Raw genomic sequence first — 21,338 nt, 5'->3', positions numbered from 1 at the left:
TCAACTTTAACTCCATGCAGGTATTAGGAAGATAGCACGTTAATTATACCTACAATATAACAAGAATTTTGGTTTTCTTCTTTGGTTCTGTGAATGTTACTTTGTGCATCAGACAAGCAACTCACCCCCAAAGCAGCATTCCCAGGAAAGCAGCACCGGCTGCTCAGCTTCTCAAGCAGATTACACAAAGCACATAAATGTCACCTGCTACCATGTGGACACGGTGGCCATGGACACACAAGAGGAGGGCTAGACATTAGTTACTTACCTGGACCTGTAATCTGTTGAGAAAAAGAACCTTGGGGGAGCTGACAAGAGAGTGACTTTTTTTTTTTTTCACATCAAAGAGCAAAGTTCATGTGTTGCTAATGCCTGTCAGATGAAAGCAGAACTATTCTTTGGCCAGGGCTAAGCAAGCGATGCCAATATGGAGTATCAGTCTAACACAACACAATAATGGTCTGACAAAACAAACGAGGATGAGAAAAGAAGCCTTCCCTGTGAAACAATCCCAAGCATGGCATTCAGGTTGAACAGAAGAAAAAAATAACCTTATTTCATACAGTGTAACAAATTCCACAGGTTTCACTAAACTTGGAAGTGATGCCTGGAAGGTGATGCTCTGTCTGACACCGTATACAGAGACTCTGCTAACAAACACCAACTGTGAACTTTTTACATGGATAGGCAGGGGAAGAGATTTAAACTAAAAGAGGGCAGATTCAGACTAGATACTAGAAATAAATTCTTTACTCAGAAGGTGGTAAGGCCCTGGCACAGGCTGCCCAGAGAAGCAGTGGCTGCCCTATCCCTGGAAGTGTTCAAGGCCAGGTTGGACAGGGCTTGGAGAGACCTGGTCTAGGGTTGGTAAAGGAGGGTGTTGGTCTAGGGAAGGTGTCCCTGCCCATGAACAAGATGGTCTTCAAGTTCCCTTCCAACTCAAACTGTTGTATGAATCGATGAACTGAGGTTAAGACTAGACACATTCACTCCTTGGGTTGGCTGTAGGAAAACAAAGAGTTGTAAAATGGTGCAAACTATTTGACACCTGGCTTTACAAGTCTACTTTTCATGAACCATTAATTTAGTCAAGGACAGAACACCACCACTCCTGAGGCCATGTCAAATAAAGCCAGATGGAGACAGTGACCAAGGTCACAGCAAAAGAATAAAAGAGGTCTCATAACAGTCATACAGATGCCCTCTGGTTCTGTGGTAAAGCTGAGATAAGACTTAGAATAAGAAACCTAGAAGATTAAGAAGCAAATTAATTCGATGTGGTTCAGGGGCTGACTGAAATCATGTGAGAATAACTTCACTGCCCTGTGCAAGAAAATAGCTGCAGTAAACTCCCTTCTCCCTGGTACCTAAAGAAACCAGCTTTACAGTTCTATTGAAATTATGTCCTCTACAAGTAATCTGGGAACTGGACAAGAAATAATGCCTGTCAAATATCATGCAAGAGACAACCTCTTGAATACCTAAAGAAATTGGAACTTTGATGAACAAGATGGACGTGCTCTCCTCAATGGCTACACATCATAAATGCATGCATTAGACATAATGATCAACACAGGACCGAAATAATTTAATATAGAATCACAGAATTGTTTGGGTTGGAAGAAACCTTAAAGCTCATCTCATTCCAAGCCCCTGCCATGGGCAGGGACACCTTCCACTAAACCAAGCTGCTCCAAGCCCCATCCAACCTGGCCTTGCTTCTCTGAGCAACCTGTGCCAAGGCCTCACCACCCTCAACTTTCTGGGTATACAATTTTGGGCAAGTTATTCTCCCACAGTAACAATATGTGTGCTCACTAGGGACTCACTCACATCTGGGAGGATGGTCACTAAATTAAGATCAACTCATTATATGCAATGAAGAACCTACACTGAAGACAGGCCGAAGCAATTAAGGCTCTGGGAATGAAGGAAAGAGACAGCAAAGCAGCCAGTAAAGCAGCAATAAAGATGCTTTCTTTTTACAGACCTGAGACCCAAAACTCAAAGCCACTACACTCTCAACAACCCCCACTTCAAAGTTTAAAAGAAATAATTTAATTATTGAGATGAAAAAACCTAGAGCAGCAAGACCACTACTCAAGCACTCGTGATTCCACAAGGTCCATGTCTCTGCTCCAGCAGAACTGGGTGCCACCCACATTGTTCAGAACAAAGAGAACTCTGAGAGATACCATTTTGACCCTGTTCTGTGTTCACTTATCACCCACAAAAAACCTCACCAAACTTCAGGGATTTCCTAATATTCATCCACCATAACAAGAGGTTTTCATGTTGTAATCTCAAGTACTCCACCGTGAATACCAGGATGAGAGTTCACTTCTTTCTCCTACTAAAGCCTCAGCTTTCCTCAGATACTCCATACACATCCCTAACTCAGGAGCTACAGGGTTTATGGGGCCAGTACTTGCTGAATGCTCTCCCAGTATCTAATGCTTTGGAGAGCTGTGCAATTCACTCCCATTTTTAGGAACTCTACTGTACTTCACCTTTGTTAACTATAGTGAATTTTTTTGGTGGGTATTATTAGACATAAGTGACTAATTTATCTTTGAAAAAAACCCTGCATTTCTATGCTAGTGAGAGTCAAACAGCTGAAATCTTAAATGGAAATTTACAGCCTTAGATAATGTTATCCAACTCAAAAAGCTCCTCTGTGAACTTTGTGAGAGATGCAATTTTACAAACAGAAAATATGGGTATTGAAACAATTCGTGCTCACATACAGATGGAAGTTATTATGAACTCTCAGAATTAACACACATTGTTTCAACTTTGGAATGTAACAGCAAAGCAAGTTTCTCCAAAAAAAACTCTATCAAGCCAGCACTAGGCTGCTTCTAATTCCAGCTGAATTCTCCTGAGTGCAAGATGTGGTTTTCAGTGTTATTATCCTGCTGTTTTACAAAACAGTACCCCTTTATCTCTAGAAGAGTTTTTATGTCAGTAATTTTATTTAATATCAATCCCATCTCACTTCTTGCACACTCACATTTCTCCTTGCAGCCAGAATTCTAGGTAATTGTAAAAGGAAAAAAATACATAAAAAATCTGTGAAATCAGGGAAGCTTATACAAATAATTTCAAAATATTTCTTTAGGTTGATTGAATTTTTCTGGGCTCTTTGTTTGTCACAGTGTTCAAAACTTGCATGAATGATTCAAGTGAGGCGACAGAGACCCAGGCTCCTGTTTCCATGCTCCAGTGAAGTCACCACTATTCTTCCCAGGCACCTCCAACCTTCCCACAGCACAGAGGGAATTAAGCAACTGATTTACATTTATTCCTGACAAAGAGGACTGGTTCTCTGAATTCAGGTAAACACCTTTAAGTGATGGTCTGGAGATAAGAGAGAGGCAGCTGCTCAATCTCTGTCCAAACTTAATTTTTCACACATTCACAAGAACTAAGCATATGTGGACACTTCTCTGAAAGCAGCCATAAGGTCTGCTAAAAGCTATGTAAATTCAACAGTTTCAATATCCCAAGAAACATACAAGAACTCAGACAATCTGGGGTGTTTAGGTCAAGTCAGCCCCAGAGCACAGAGGTTTTATGAAGCATTGCTGCAGATTATGTACCAGGTCTGCTTTCAGAGTGGAATTTCCCCTTGGCAGAACTATATAAAGCAGCAATATTTGATCAAGGACATCAAAATAAAGGTGACTACAACAGTTTATGTGGACATCATAACACTTTCATGATTAAATAAGTAGTAGAAGCACCCCCCAGAAATTCCAATTTACTTCCATTATGTTTTTATATCCAACAGCATACAATCTAAGGCATTAACATGTGAACCCCTAGTGTTCTACTAACCACTTTGAAGTTTGGCCACTGACTAGCTTGCACCAGCACCAATGACCCCAAGTAGAGCTGGAAACTCTTTTTATACCAATACATACTTAAAGCCTTCATTTACTTTTATAAGTTTAAACATATGCCAGTGATTTCAGAAACCAACTGCAAGGAATTGGAAGGCAACATGGGTGAGTGACTGTGTGTTCAACCACCCAGAGTCCTTCAGAAACAGGACAAGAAAATCAGAATGAGGTTTCAGTAGGTCCAAGAGCGGTAACAACTTAGAGGTGACAAGTCAAGGAGATAAACAGGAAAAAAGTGAAGTGGTGACAGTTTCTATAAAAAAATACTACAGGCACAAGTGTCAAGTAACCCAAACTACACAAATAGCAAAGACAACCACCCTGGCTGCAATGAAGAATTCATCATTTCAATGAAAAAAATGACAGAGCTCCTTGCTTGCATCACATAGCTGAATGGCAAACTCCAGAATAAGGTAAGGACAAAGAAGGGCTGAAAGGCAAAGCAAGCAGCATCACAACTCACAGGTTACAGAATGAACTAGTAAGCAGAGATTAAGGAAAGCACTGTTTTGATAGTAATGAAGAGAGAGATCTATCAAAGCATTTGAGGGAAAGACTAATCCCTTTTTCTCACTAATCTTCCCTCTGGAGGTCAAGTGTGAACAGCTGGCTGCCATTACTAATACCACCAACAAGGAGGTGTAGTTTAAGATACATTAGCAGCCTGGCTAAGCCAATTTCCGAGATTAGTAGGACTCGATTAACTTTGTCTTAAGATATTTTAGCCTTTAAGTAATTTCAGAGGTTACTGTCCAAAATACACTAAGCACGGGCAAGTCTGGAAAATGGTAAATGCAATCCGAGCTTAAAAAACAAACAACACAGAAAGACTCAGAAGCTTTACTTCAATTTGGGATAGGGAATGGCAAAAAGTGATGGAAGGAAAAACAAACAAGACTAATAGAAGCTAAGCATAAAAAGGTCAGATTTTTCAAGAATAAAACTGTAAGACTAATGTAATTTCAAACAGGTTAGAAACAGAAATGTCATATTTCTCTTGAAATTTAAATCTCTTTGCATTTTCTGCTATAATATGCTCACAAGCATGCTGGGGAAATGGTATATTGATGAAGTACAAGTGAACAGAGAGAAAGTACTCTTTGGGTGCAATAAAGAATGGTTTATGACTACAACTGAAGTGCTGGAAAATGGGACTCCAGCTGGAATAACAGAACCCCAGTTCTATCCAATATTTTAATTAGGTAATCTGGATAGGGCATAGGCTCAGGTGCAGCCAGCATAAAGCCGAGACTGAGTTCTCAGCCTTTTTTTTTTTTTTTTTTGCCACCAAAGTAGAAACGTGATTAAGAACAAGAAAGTTCTTCTTTAAGAATACATTCAAGTTACAGCATATAAAATGTGAATTAAACAAATCACCTGCTGTGACAGCTACAGCTGGTCTGAAGCTGCACAGATAAATTTGGCCATGACAGAACCACAACTCAACCAGCCTAGTTTGTTAAGGAGTAGAAGTAAACAAGTCCCTAGGAAGACAATGTTGGATTCGAACTCCAACAGGGGAACCCAGCCAATCCCATTCAATCCTGAATGCAGACAGCTAGCTGGCCAGTGAGCTGGGTGGTGTTGAGACCTCGACCACTCAGGTGTTCAAGCATGTGAAATTATAACTCCCTATGAAAGGGAGCATCCATCAATACACGTGTGCTGTTGTCACTTGAACGGTGTGTTCAGTCCTGTGCCTGTCTCCAGAACTGCAACAAACGTAACAACCTGAACAAATTCAGAATGGACTGTTCTGTTGCTGTGCAGGAGATACCTGGGGCTGTTGGTTGCACAGAATCCTAAGATTTACTCTGCTAGGCTTTTAAGAGTACAAACCTATTAGAACCCAATGAACTGGAAATAAAACGATAAGACTTGGGAAGCATTTCTCCCATCCTACTCAATGTTTTGAAAGCAACAGTGGCTCGCTGTATCCAGCTTTGGGCATTGCATTTCAAGAAAAATGTGGATTCAGATGGAGAATCTGAGACAAGAGAAGTGTTGAGAAGTGGTTTTTCAATGCATAAAAGTTTGCAGAATAGAAGAGACTTAAATGGATCTGATTATTATAATATATAAACAAAGGCAAGACAGATCTGGACTCGATGTCAGAAATTAGCTGTCTTTAGTGGCCAAGACAATCAAGCACTGGAATTAAGTAGCACTTACATCACGGGTTTTTCATCACAGAACATCACCAGGGACAGCAGAAAAACAGCTGACCCTGTCCTAGGACTACATAACAATTGAAATAGCCAGGCCTCTTTGAGACCAGCTTTCTGAACATTCTCTGAATTCCATACCAAATGTGTTAGCTGCAGGTATTACTGCCATCTCAAATACAAGTATGCAAAGTCTCTTGCATTTTTCAGAGTAAAGGATGTTTTTTTAAAATACATTAAAAACAAGGAAGTGAGGTTGATTAGAGAACTTTTAAAATAGAAGTCACACATTTGCAATACTTCATATTTCACATGTATTGTGTTTTCTTATAAGGGTAGAATACTAGTTGAAGTAATAATACAGCAAAATTAAAGACACACGAGCAAGAATTACATGAATAGATCTCCAAGTACAACAGAATAAAAGAATAAGAGATTATTTACAGTTTTCAAAACAGTGTGAAGTCTATAGACTCATAGAATGTACTATTTGAAAAGGAAAAGATTCATCATCTGGCAAGTCGTTCTCTAAGCACCACAGAAGAAAATCTCGAGTACAAAGCTGAAGATAAGTGAAAATTATGTTTTCAAGGATATTTTTCTTAGTTCACAGGTTTTCACCACAGAGAGCAGCACCACAGGACAGCACATGCACATTCACATCATACTGACACCAAGCAGAGAATACATAATAATAATAATAATAAAAAGCAATCTCAAGTGTACCAACCTGTGCTATATTTTTGTTGAGAAGATAAACTCCATATTCAAACTGAAGCTTCTCCCCTCCTTTTGCATATAAAGGAAATCTGATGGGGAAAAAAAAGGGGGGAGGGAAATTATGTAAGGTGAAATTATTCAGATGCTTATGTAAACTTCAAAAAGCCCCAGATTCCTTTTCTGAGAAAGTAAAAATTAAAAAAGCTTCCTTTGCTGACTTCTCCCAGGTTCCCTCCATAGAATGTATTTAGGAACCCCCTGCAACTCCAGTCAATCAGCATTTAACAACTGATGCCAAAACTCAGCTACGGAATTCCATTTTTTAAAGTATTTGAGGTTTTTAAAAGACACTTTATGACTCTCCCAGGGCTGCAACATCCCTCTCACCAATCAAAGTGTAATTTCAGAAGCACACAGCACCATTCCACATTGCACGTTATCCCTCTGCATTCACTCAGTCACACTTGGTTAGCTCATTTCCAAACAGAAAGAATATTTTTAAAAAGTTGTTCTCTTTTGATCATTATCCTGTGATTGACAGAGCACAAAGCCTTTTACACAGAGAAGAAATTTGCAGGCTCACTTACCAGAACAACATTCAGAATAGAAGTGATTCCTTTCAACAAACTTCACACATGCACCAAAAGCCTGAGTCGCAGCATCATAGGTCACTATAGCCCTTGCAAACATTTTATTACTGATCTTTATTTTTCCTATGTAATAAATATTGCTCACCATTTTAAATGTAAATTTGATATTACATTTGCTATACCCAAATGTATCAAATAGCTTGTAAGAACATAGCATGGCACTGCTGCGTGAGACAAGAGGACTAAACCATTATTCCCTTAAATACTGAAACTCTTTGATAGTTTCTGCATTAAGGAATATAGTTTTATAAGTCTGCTTAAAGACTCTCTGCTTAAGTGAAGCAGTTCTCAAACAGCTTTAACAGCTGTACACTGTACTTCTAAGGACTGTCTTTTGACAACTCCTCAGCACCAGAGGTTATGAGGTCATCATGGTCAATTCAGCAATCTTAGTACAAACTAAAATTTATTTTTATGGGAACTACTGCGTGAATCAAGTTTTTTCCTTTTCATGAACCATGTCCTGCAGCTCCTAATCAAGATGCTGAATAAATTATCCACATAAGCCCCACCCTACAGCAGAAACTGAAGTCTCTCTCAAATATTAGATAATAAATACAGGAGATCAATATCTACTAGAAACAACACACATTCTGGAGAGGTGATTAGGCAAAGTGAATTTTATCATCCATCAGCCCCATAGTAGAGTACATTTGTAATTTTAAGAATTATATAGTGCCATTAACGCTAAAGGATAACAAGTCATGATCACAGCAGATCAAATATTGAGATGTCAGCTTCAGGTTTTCTGCTACTTTCAAACTTGCTAGGTCTCTTAAATCTCTGTGAATACTATTTATCTAGCTAACCTTTCTTAATAGATCTATAAACTAAACTAGTTCCCCATGCAAGAAAATGCAACTTTCCCAAATGCTACAAAAATTCTGCAACACATTATTCTAAGTGTAAAATACAAAGCAAGAGGAATTAATTTCAATATCTCCAATTACGCTACTAAACAGAACAAGGGTTAGATTTAAAGAATAACTTTACAATTAATAGTCTAAAACTAATCAATTTTTTTACAATAAAAGCACCATTAGCAACACAAACCATGTTTCCCTAGAAGGCAACATTTCATGAAGTCACTGGTAACAGGAACCATGCATTCTGTTATTAGACACAGAGCTCTTTGATTCATGCAGTATAGAAAGGGGGTAAAAACTGGTTTATGGTGCTCACTGGCATCTCCCACACACAGATTCTTTTAAAAGGGAAAATCAGGTTTTTCTGCTTACCACGTTGATCCTGTTTCTTTGCCAAAATTAAGATTTCTATCCTCTAACTTCCACTAATTAATCTTGAAAGGCTTTAAACCACGTACATCCTCAGGTCAGCTTTCACAACATAATCACTTAAATTAAAGTCTTGAAAACTGTCAGTGGATGTCTCTACATTTATGACTCAAGAGAAAAATATTACTAGGTTTATGCCTCTCTCTTTGTGTTTATCTTAGTGCCCATTAAGCCTGATCACAAACAATAAACTCAAGGAACCCAAACATTTTATACAGTGCTTCAGTGAGTATAAGTGAATCCAACTTGAACTGCTGCCTCCCTGGGTGAAATTTTTCTTGCCCACTCCACAAAAAAGCATTGACTGTAAGCTTAATCCCTCCCTTTGGCATGCTGCAAAAACCTGAGTCTGCTGTGTAAGGATTTAGTTATAGTAAATACTTTTGAAAAACACTATTTTAGTGTTTTTATAATCACAAAATGCATAATAAAATTCAAAATGGCATCCGCCTACCTATACTACTCCAAAGTGCATCTCCCTTCTTTCCATTCTTGCTGATATATTCGGGAGAAAAAAATCACTAAGCTCCTTTAAAGCAAAACACAGATACTTATTCTGAGATAAAAAATTTGAACGAGTGTGATATGTTTAGTGGAAAGAATCAAAAAACACAAGCTACAGGTACCCTTTCTATAATCAACAGAAAAGATTATCCGAGAGAAGTTATCAAGTGTTGGAAATTTGTTCTCAGTCCAGATCAGAGCTCAGAAGTTGAGCTCTAGTCCTCCTCAAAGTAGTACTTACACACTCTAGGAAACCATGCATCTGCCACATGAACAGTCAGGAATTATGAACAAAACAGCTTCTGCTCAGCAAGGGTCAACATGTGCCTTTGTAAAAATATGTTGTCATTTACATACAGCTAGGGAATATGACATTTCAACAGCATGTAGACTTCTTAAAATACAGTGCTAACACACGATGAGTTTACAGAAGATGACCTATTTCTGTATATAAAGAGACAGGCAATGAAGCAATAGTAGTTTTAATAGTGATTTGTAAAGAAAAACCTGGTTTAGAGGAGATTAACCTGATGCAAGAAAAAATCCACCATGTTTAGTAACTTGTAACAGGTTTACCCCATTTGGAGCTGTTTCCGTATTTGGTATTCCCACTGCTTACAAGACATGTCAGCAAAGGTAGGAGCCTGTACTGTGGAAAAGCAACAACAACTAGGAGTGATTAAGGGAATAATCAGCCAGCAGGCATGTTTAAAGGTGGCTTTAGGATTGAGAATTGTGCCAAAGATGCTGAAATTAAACAAGCCCCACTCTGAATTCAGAAGGTGGAGAACTCTGGTTTAGAGTGATCCAAACTGCAAACTGGACTGATTTGAACCAGATGATCAATATGTACTTTGAAGGTCTAAGGTAACATAAAGAAGATTCTTAATCTTAAAAGCTTGCATTTGTTTTAGGAGTCTCATGGTTTTCGACATTATTTATTTTATTCATTATTTATTATTTTATTAATTATTACTTATATAGTATTTTCTTTATTATTATTTATTTTATTAAAATAAATAAATAAATAAAAATATCAGTAAAAGATAAATTAAAAATATCAGTAAAAACACTAAGTTTTTACTAATGTTTTTTGAGTCATGTTCTGCTTTATAGGGCTCACTGGGATACAAGTCAGATGACCAGTCTTACCCCGCTGCATCATAATGCAGATCTAAAATTAACCACAAAACACTTGCAGGACATTTTTAGGCACATAGCTCATATCCCCCACCATGGCATATCTCTTTGGACAAAACCTGTCTTTTTCTCTGGTGATGCCACAATGACTGAACAGTTTTTCCCCTGGTGAACCAACACTATTATGTTCAAGACCCCAGCATTCCCAGTCCCACAAGAAACAGTTTTGATTGTCATTTCTCACAGATGACAAAAAAAAATTTAAGTAAAATAAACCCAAAATAATAGAGGCAGATAAAAGACACTTTTAATCATCTTTGAATAACTTCATTTTAGCGGAGCTTAGAATAGAGATGACAATTTATATGCCCTAACGGTACCTCTATCATCCCCACCCATTTGACCTCTCTCCCATCTCTCCTGCTTGGAGGGTTCCCAAGAATAAGCCCCTCCTCTCTCCCTGCAATCTTAATTTCAGCAAGTCATTATCCACTGCTTTATTTCAATCCATTCCCTATTAATTCCTGCCACACTTCCTAAGCAGACATCAGCTACTGGATAAAGAGCTCTTCAGCTTAAAACTTGTTTTTCTACCAAAATCACCTAATATTCAAATATTTAAACCTACGGAGGATCTGCTGATAGGCAATGAGTATGGAAACAAGTGTGAGCAGGTCAAGGCTCAATAGAGTTGAGGAAAAGAAAAAGCAAGGCAGAGGTTACATACTTGGTTCACAGTTACCCTGATGGTTCAGCACCAAGTCAGACTTTTAAACAAAAAACAGGGCTCAAAGTCTACCTATAATCCACACTGAAACTACAAAACCAGCATATAACCATCAACAATAGAATTAAGTTTTGAGTTCAAGGACCTCCCAACACTCCACAAATGCTGTTTTTAAATAGATAGTTGGAATATTTGCATTAAAAAATATCATTCTGTTAGGTATCAAGTTTAAAGGTACCCAACTGTACCATCAACAGGACTCTCAGGAAGCTGTTACTTTGCTTAGTCTAATTAGACTTTATTCTACCATGGTATTTAATCAAGAAGAATGCTCTGTAGACAAAAGAAACACATGTAACTCTAAGAAACTTAAAAGCAAAGTATAATAGTAATCTCGTTACAGTAAATCAAATCAAGGTTACAAAGACTAGACAGGATATTAAATTATCCACTCTGGTTTAAAAGTCATTCTATTAAAAAAGATAAAGCCAGTATATGTGTTTCCAGTCAATACGAAAAACCAATGGTGGCTGGTTGTCAGCATTTCCACTCCAGCTGACTCATGCACATGCAAACAGCTGAACAGAAATCTCAGCGTCAAACCAAGACAAATTCCAATTTTCAGTTCAAGGAGGATTCCTGAATATGTCTAAACACATTCACGGTCTGGTGGCAGTACAGGAGCAGTAGACATGATTTCAGATGAACACTTATGCCAGTTGTGCTTGTCTAGGGGCCTAAAGGCAATTCTGCTAGAAGTCAGCTCTGTAATTCTACGGGATCCCTGCAGGAATCCAGAGGCTGCAGCCCACACCATGAGGCCACAAGCCACTGCTCTGTGTTGCCATTCATCCAGACACAAGGAGATCATCCTGTAATCACAAAACTACAGGCACAAAGAAGCCTAATGTATCACCTCTAAGGCAAGTTCAAACCACCCTGTACACTCAGGTATCATAACAGTTTCCTCCAAAATGTCATCCTTCCTCGGGGTAAGAAGGTTGTTTAAGTCACCTTCCATTGTTAATTCACATCTTTACCATGATTCAGGATGTAATGAAGAAGACTGTGCTCACGTGCTGCTGAAAGTAAAACCAAGACATTTCAGGTGCAGAATGAGAAAAAGCCTCTTCCAAGGATTTTTCATTTTCATATTTACAGTTTGAAGTGTGATGCCAGCAGTTCATATCCATAACCTATTCTAGAGGGGTTTTTTTCCTTATGAGGAGTACTATTGGCTTCTTAACAAAAGAAAGGGTTGCAACCCTTCTCTTACTGACTTTTAAAATCCCTGATGTTGGTAAGAGCATAGGCCACAATTTGTTAATACATTGTCTTCAATCAAAACTGCTCACTAATGCTGATGTATTTAAAAAACCAGAAAACTGACTACAGAAAAAGAGAGATTTTAAAGTTACTCACAGATATTGCTCTAGAAAATCAGAGGCCTGTTTCAAAGCTACAACAATGATTAGACTACTTGTGGTGTTTTAAACATTAGACCATTCTTACAACTTTGTGCTAAGTATTCTACTCTTATCACTAAAAACTCTTCACTGTCCTACTTTTTCCAGCTGACCCTCAACAAGTTCTCATCAGCCATCAAGATCTCATTTAATTTCATATCTTTAGCTCATCTTTAGCTGTTTTAAATAGTCACTTTGGTGCTTGACGAACACTCAAGGAAATCACTACAGGATTCCTGGCTCAGGCAGATGGTAAATGTTAGGAAAAGTTGAAAGAATCCTTATTCCATACATTTATTTTAGACCTCAAGCATCTCTTATGAATTCAAGTCCAAATAAATTTACTGTTGTGTTCTGTGATCTATGAATTCTGCATCCAGAAATATCACATATGTACCAATATACTGATGGCCCACTTTTATTGTCTATAACCACCTCCCTCTAACACAAACTATTTTTAAAGCTTATGAAATTGCTTCATTTTTAACTGCTTTCACCTGCTTCTACTTTGGTAATACTCCATATGTTTTAGATCTTTTACTCTCTCTTCGGTTCAGACCTCTGCCATATCCCAAATTATATTAAAGTCTCAAAGTTTAATCTGCACTTCAGAAACCTCTTAAGGGAAGAAGTCAGTAAAATAATGGCTTTTACACATCACATCCAACTGTCTTGCACAGGCTGAAGTCTGGCACAATTTAAATATCGTATTACATCTCATTTGGCAAATCTAAGTAAAATTCCAAATCCAGTTTGGAATTATGCTGCACAGCCTAAACTTTCCAAGTGATTAAGAACTTTAAGGACCAGTAATATTTGCAGCTTTATAAGCTAAATTAGGACACCTATGTTTTAAGAACACTTAATTATCACAAAATGGTTTGTATTGGAAAGGACCTGAAAACCCATCTTGTTCCAACCTCCTACCATGGGCAGGGACACCTCCCACTAGACCAGGTTTCTCCAAGCCCTGTCCTACCTGCCCCTGCACATTTCCAGGGATGGGGCAGCCACTGCTTCTCTGGGCAACCTCTGCCAGGGCCTCCCCACCCTCAGAGGGAAGAATTTCGTCCCAATATTCCATCCAACCCTGCCATCTGGCAGTGGGAAGCCATTCTCCCTTGTCCCATACCTCCAGGCCCTTGCCTAAAATGCCTCTGAAGCTCTCTTGGAGCCCCTTTATGCACTGGAAAGAGCTCTTAGGTCTCCTTGAAGCCTTCTGTTTTTGAGGCTGCCTCCAGAGCAGAGGGGCTCCAGCCCTTGGAGCACCTCTGTGGCCTCCTCTGGATTCTTTCCAGCAGCTCCACATCCTTCTGATGTTAGACCCCAGAGCTGAAGGCAACTCTGCAGGTGGAGTCTCTCCAGAGCAGGACAGAGGAGCAGAATTTCCCCCTTCACTGCTGCCCATACCGTGGGATCAGCCCAGCACACGGGAACATCTGGGTGCCAGCACACATGGCCAGGGTATATCCAGCTTCTCATCCAGCCATTTTCCCAAGCTGTCCTTCTCCTCAGAGCTGCTCTCAATCTATTCTCTACCCAGCCTGAACTTGTGCTTGGGATTCCTATGATCCCAGGGCAGCACCTTGCACTTGGCCTGCTGGTTGAACTTCACAAGGCTGGCACAGGCCCAACTCTTCAGCCTGTCCAGGTCCCTCTGCCATCCCTTCCCTCTAGCACCACACAGCTTGGTGTCATTGGCAAACTCCATCTCACTGTCCATGTCATTGACTTAGAAGTTAAACAGTGCTGGTCACAATTCCAAATCATGAGAACACCAATCATCACTGCTGTCCATTTTGACATCAAGACATTACTCAGTAGTTAAGTGCAGACTGGAATCTTAATCCAAAGATTAAATGAAGCTGACACTACTGCACTTTCACATGACCATATTTACACTATCTTTGATACTTCCTGCCCAATTGTGTCAAATTTATCAGAGAATGAACTCAACCAGGCTTTTTCTTTCACTTCTCATTTTTAAGGACAGTAAGCAGAATGACTGCAGAGAGGTGGCTGCAGCACAGACTTGGCAGAATGCAGCTGAAATCCAGTTATTCATTACCATACAGATAAAGAACTGATGTCATTTCTGCGACTCTAAGTCACTCATGTTATAGCAGAGCATCTACCAGATCTGGGGGAACAACTGTGTCTCACACAACACTTCTAAAAATGGGTCAGTTAAGAAAAAAATGAGTTTTAAGCTTTACACCATGCTGCTCAGCAAGACAGTCAGAGGCACTCTGCCTGCCCCCGGGGCGGTGTTATGTCTTTATACTAAAAACTGCGTGTACAATGTTTACAGTTACTTTCCAATACTGATCACCTATGTTAGACAGTGAGCTTCTACTCTAAGCCAATATAAAAGTGCCAACATCACAGCAGAAGATGGAGGCCAAGAAGAAGAAGGAGAAAGGCTGGACAGGCCCAGGTTCCTCCATCTTGCCCCCTGAACCCCCATGCTAAAAAACCCAAAAAAATCTATTTTTCGCCCCATGATAAATTCACTATCATTCTACTTAAACTGTTGTGGCTTGTAATCTTTCATATAAAGGTTGGTATTTGTTTTTTCCAAGGGCTAAATCAAAGGCACAGGGGTCTTGGGCTCTGTGCCAAGGTGTCTGAGCCCCCTGGGCAGGGTCTCGAGCCCTCCAGGACAGCCAGACGAATTTCCTGGGTTCCCACATCAGATAAGCTGCATCACAACTTTATCAGCTTCAGAGCAGAGACTGCACAGATCTCCTGCAGAAGATCCATAATTAAATGAGAAGACAGAAGAAAGGATTACAAGCATGCATTTTGCTTGTAATTACAGATTAAGACATAAATATGCGTTACAAATCACAAGCAAATTCACAGACTGGATTACTATATGGCTTTGAGTTCCTACTTAACAGAAAAAGCTACACTTGTAAAACAAATTTGATGACAAAAATACAGACTGCCATGAGGAAAAAGCATATCCACATTCAAGCTTTATACAATAAAGACTTAGTTTACTGGGGAAGTAAAACATTAGTTTAACCTTATGAAATGTATTTTCAAAATGCATTTCTGAACTGTTCAGATGATGATAATCAAAAGCAGAAGCATCTTTCTGTGATAAGTGTAATGGCTGTGACCTTGCTTTTGGGGAATGCACGATAGCTTCAGTATGTACAGACTGTAGAAAGAAAATAAAAGCAAAGATCCAAATTATGAAAGTCAGGCAGCTCCTGATAAGACAGTCACCACTTTGTACAAAGAGGGTATCATTCTACTGCTTCCGCAAATTATTTCAAACACCTCAAAATCACAGCAAAGAATCTATGGAGCCAGTGACACTGATGGCTTTTTGTAAATTGGGCATTTCCATGACATATTTCAGCATGGATTCAAAGCTTGCACCATACAAGCCATGATGAATGTCACAATACATGGACTATCTGTAGGGACAGAACTTTAAATCTCACTGCCACTGAAGAATCATTTTTAACTAGAAGACACTCCATACAGGTCAAGTCCCTGCTTATTTTAAAAAATGAAGTAATGTTTTGGAAAAAAAAAAACCTCAGCAGGAGTATAGTGTTCCAATGGGAGTAAATTAAGACTAGTATGCCTTCACAGAAACATTTCTCAGCTGGTCTCAGATGTCTGGGGTCAGTGGTCTCATATACTGCTGTAAACAAAATCTGCTTTCTCAGACTGGCCAGGAGCATGTTAAAACTTCTAGATCCCAGAAACAGTGTTAACATTATCTAATTCATTAAACAACACCTGATCTAATTCTTTACCTATACACAGCAATATCTGCTGATGCAATGAAGGCAAAAGTATTGCTTTGCTAATCAAGAATCAAATAAGCCAGGACTCTAGCTAAATATCCTCAAGAATTGTAGAATGTAAAAATACAGTTCAAGATAAGTTCATGGCAAAAAGCATTCTTTGAGCAATACAGTTGAACCCTTAACACACACTCAATCTGCCCCAAAGAATCAACTTTTCTTTGATAGCTATTAGATTTCTCAAGCAACCATCTCCCTCCATCTAAGTTTGCCAAGATTTCTTCCCAAAGCTGCCATTTCATTACCTCAGCCGAAGTACCAAATTTGACTAAAGACGTGTCAATTGAGTTGGAAAATCTTAACGTCAGTGAAAAGTTATCCTTCACATGCTTGTGTTCTGATTTTTCAGCCTGCTTTGTTTGCAAGTGACTTACTGTTACCAGGCACAGAGCAATAACAACTTTAGTGGTCTTGTACTGAGTCTACTGCAGTTGAAATCCTTATTTTCCCACTCTTTCAAACTGGAGTAGGGCCACAATAAGGAGGATCACTTACAGATTACGCTCATTCAACAAGTGGATTGCAAATGCTCCAAAATTATCCATAGGCCAGTTCAGCAACACTTATCTCCACTTACTTGCAAATCCAGCTTGCCACACTTCAAAAAAATTAAAGATAATACATTAGGAAAGATAATTTGGAAGCATTTTTGGAGCAGAACTGGTAAGGAATCCCATATGTTTGCTTTATTCATATTTTATCCTGAAAAGAAATTTTTTACATCAGAACTTATACTGTCAGTAACTCACTTTCCACGATTTAACACTGTGTGAACCACACAAAACCTACCAGTTTTTCTAAGCAGTGCAAATGAGTAGGTCTAAAATACAACACCAATACAACAAAATAATTGCTTGAGTATGTGTTGATTCAAAATATGTCCTGCCTGATTTACTTAATCTTCTCTGAAATTTGGTTTCCTAAACTAATGAAAAGCACCCCCAACTGGACTAATCCAGTCTACTAGGGTTTGAGTTGAAGGTTCAGTCAACAAACTGGAGATACATCAACATTCCCCACATGCAAAGGTGCTGTAGACCTTGCACATCAACTAAGATAAACTTACTCAATGCTTTGCATTCTTAAGGAATCCAGAACCACTCTGTAGACCCAAGAAGGGCACCTCTGATTCATGCTTTATGCACACCTCAGTTGCAACAAGTCTGCACCATCCCAGTGGATGGCGACCTGGTTTATTTATGTATACATTTACCCCTCCCACAAGGGCTACAGCAATGAATTCAAACTGGCCTTCAAAGTACCAGCACCTAGAGAAATCAAACATTAAGACAAACACTGACTAATCACTGCAATCTTCTGGCATGTTTGAGGTTTTCAATAATGATCAAGGTGAGCTGCATAAAAAGACAAAATTGAGGTGTAACTCCAACTCCGGGAAACAGTTTCAAGGAAACTGCTTCAGGAACAAACCTATCCCTTTAAGTTATATTACTATTTCACTGTATTTTGATCCTGTTTTCTATGAGGACCCAGTATTACAATAGACAGATGTTTCCTACTTTAATGACAACCAAAGGAATTTAGACAAGACAAGTAACCCATGGTAGCATCCTTAATTTCACTCCCCCTTACACCCTTTCATACATCTTTTGGTACCTGAGGTACATCAAAGTCACAAAACAACTGCAAAGATGTCAGATGTCTCAATGTACATGCCCAAGACTTGCACGGTAGCTGTCTGAATCCTCTGTCCTTTGTCACGCACAGTGGAAGGGAAAAAAATAGTCTTTCTCTAAAGTAGAGAATACCAAGGAAACCTTTACAGTTGTTTACTCTTATCTCAGATCAACTAATGAAAAATATTCCTGCAAAAAATGCACCAGACTAGATCAGGTTTCTTCCATTACTGTCTGGGTCCAGTTTGTTTATCTTTAAATTTTATATAAATTTTTGGCCTTTATAACACTGAATACCAACAAGTTCAATATTTAAACATATGACCAAAAAAAGCAAAAAAAAAGCCCTTCCTGGAGATCAGACAACTCTGCAATGTCTTAAAATGCTCCAGCAGCTATGCTTGCAAATGACAATGTTCTTGCTACCTTTTAAATATAAAACCTTTTTAGCCATTGATGCCATTTTCTACCCCTCAATTTTTTCCCCAACTTTCTTCCTACTGCTCCTACTAGTCTTCCCTTAACACATTTTGTTGGGAAGAAGGTGTAGCATTCATCAGATTATGTGTACTATTTAATTTCTCTATACTATTATTACAGAGAAATAATGTTAGTAAAACTATTTCTTGAAATAGTTTCCAGTTCCAAGTTACCTGGCAGGGAAGTAAGAGCTCTTGAAAATCTTCAAGAGACGTAGTAGGAGTGATTAAAAATTCAACATAAATAATTCACTTGAATGTGCATTTCACTTGTCCAGATATACAAAGCAAATCAGAAAGGTGATTAAACTTTAAAAACCCTGTTTTTCCTCTTAGAGGAATATATTTTTTTCCAAGCTGTTTATACTCAAAAATACTATAACATGGAGCAGCAACACCAACACAGGGAATGACAGAATGTATGTCTCACTCCAGCCACAACAATCTTTATTTTGCCCTAAGCTGGGAGTCACTCCTTATTAAAAATCTGGGAGCAGACTAACAGAAGCATTAAATACAGGGCTTGAGAAACACAGAACATATCAGAAATAGTTTCATCTTAGCATTCTCACTCTGTTGTTGAGCATGTGATGAAGTGTTAGGTTTCAGTTCCACCAGAACACTGCCAAAGAATTTAGGTGATTTATTCTGCAAGCAAACTTGTTTATCACTGGAGAGAGGAACATGTTGCTGTCTTAAGTAGCTTTAATTTGGGAGTTACATACTCATAAATCACAGAATAATTAAGGTTCTTAGATCTTTAAGAACATCCCAAATCCAACCACTCGCCCAGCACTGCCAAGGCCACCACTAACCCATGTTTCAAGTGCCACATCCACATGGCTTTTAAATCCCTCCAGGGATGTTGACTCCACCACTGTACCAGACTGGACCAGGGCTGGACAACATTTTCAGGGAAGAAATGTTTCCTAATATCCAACCTATACATCCCTGTAACAATTTGAGGCTGTTTCCTCTCATCCTGTCACTTGTTACCTGGGAACAGAAACCCCCCCATGTGGCTCCACCCTCCTGTGGAACTGCAGAAAGTGAAAAGGTCCCTGCTGAGCCTCCTCTACTCCAGCCTCAGCTCTGCCAACTCTTTCAGTCTCTCCTGGTGCTCCAGACCCTTTCCCAGCTCCATCCCCATCTCTGGGCATGCTCCAGCTCCTCAATCTCTGTCCTGCTGTCTTGCTGAGAGACAGTGAGGATTGGAAGTGCCTCACCAGTGCCCAGCACAGGGAGACAGTCTGGGCCTGATGCTGTATCATTACTGGTACAGGCCAGGTGCCATTGGCCTCCTGATCACCTGGGCACACCTGGCTCATGTTCAGCCACGGCTGATCAGCACCCCCAGGGCCCTTCCCAGCTTTCCAGCCACTTTGCCCCAAGCCTGCAGCGTTCCATGGGGTTGTGGTGGATAGGATACAACCCTTTGCCATGCTGAACCTCATACAACTGGCCTTGTTCCATCAATGAAGCCTGTCCAGATCCTTCTGCAGAGTTTTCCTGTCTCCTCCAGCAGGTCAACACTCCTGCCAGACATGGTGTCCTCTGCAAACTGACTCAAAGAGCACTCATTGCTTTGAAATCCTTCAGACTCCAGAACTTCTGAGAATTCTTTCTTCCTACCTATTGCATGTACTCTGGAGATGCTGAAAGGGACCACTGAAGAAGTGAGTTAATAAGAAATTTTGTAAAAATCAGATTCTTGCCTTAACATGGTAATTCAAAAAGTCATAAAAGTAGACATCATAGGAGAAAATTTAGAGCATTTTAGTAGTAACAAAATCAGGTTTTGGAATACAAGAGAGGAACAGTTATTAAGCAGATTACAAACACAAGTATCTCTACAATTACAAGGCTGACCATATACTACATGCTACTGGTAGTCACTCTGTACTTCATTCTAAGTTCAGTACTATGGCCAGGCAAGAGCTAAGTTCTCACCACAACCTCCTACTTCAAAATCCCCAGTTATTGTGACAGAAAAAAATTTTAAATTCTCAAGGTCCTCATAGGAGTGACCTGGATCATGCAAGCAAACCAATCTGAAGCAGATGAAGCATTCCCAGAAATTACTTACATTCTGAAAGCTCTCAAAATATTTAACCAGCTCAACAGGAGGGCTTAGAAAAGTCAGTAAAGAAACTTGAAAGTGTAGTAACATCTTTATACAGTATGACTTTAAAAACCAAACACCTGTACTTATGAATTTGCTCTTGAGAGAAAACCTCAGCTATTTCCCCCAACAAACAATTTCTAGAAACTCCTAGTAATAAGGATGTCAGAGAAACCCTGTGTCTTGGCTTAAAGGACAAGTGCCTGCCAAGGAAGGTGGGAACCTTCCTGGAATGGAAAACATTAACCCCTTCCCTCCAAAATACTGTAACTTTGAAATTACAGGGCTTTCAGGCAAAGATATGGGACAAGGAACAACAGGGCTTTACTAGTGTATATATGTATAACAAGACAATCAAACAAACAACAACAGCAGCAACAACAAACTAAAAACAGAAACACAACCGCAGCCATCTCTTGGCCATTGAGCACTTTCCCCTTCGGTGCAGCACAAGCCTGCTCTTGAGAGAGAGAGAATGAGAGCTGAGCCCAGCCCCTAACTCCCAGCCAATTCTCTCAGTATCCCTGCATTTTCCAAGAGAAAACCTCCCAGCTAAGAGACAGAAGCAAACTGTGCCCATCCCAGCCACATCTTTTGTCTCTCTTAAGTAACTCTCGTTACCATCTCTTAGACAACAAATGGGAAAAAAGTTTCCTGAGAAAGGGAAAAAAAAAAAAAAAAAGGAAAAATCCTAACCT

The 21,338-nt window shown here is 39.4% G+C and overlaps 1 protein-coding gene across 2 annotated transcripts in view; it reads right to left on the bottom strand.

Moving 5' to 3' along the window:
* UVRAG (UV radiation resistance associated) overlaps nt 1–21,338 on the bottom strand; it is a 92,972-nt gene that overhangs the window by 24,598 nt on the left and 47,036 nt on the right. For both annotated transcript variants that reach the window (XM_059873210.1, XM_059873219.1), the window contains one exon: nt 6,801–6,879. In XM_059873210.1, the coding sequence (XP_059729193.1) occupies nt 6,801–6,879 (79 nt within the window). The remainder of the gene's footprint in view (nt 1–6,800; nt 6,880–21,338) is intronic.

This window comes from Haemorhous mexicanus, chromosome 2 (genome assembly GCF_027477595.1).
Source record: "Haemorhous mexicanus isolate bHaeMex1 chromosome 2, bHaeMex1.pri, whole genome shotgun sequence".
Classification (NCBI taxonomy): Eukaryota; Metazoa; Chordata; class Aves; order Passeriformes; family Fringillidae; genus Haemorhous; species Haemorhous mexicanus.
Note: the sequence above shows the minus strand (reverse complement) of the source record. Positions and strands in the feature narration are given on the sequence as shown.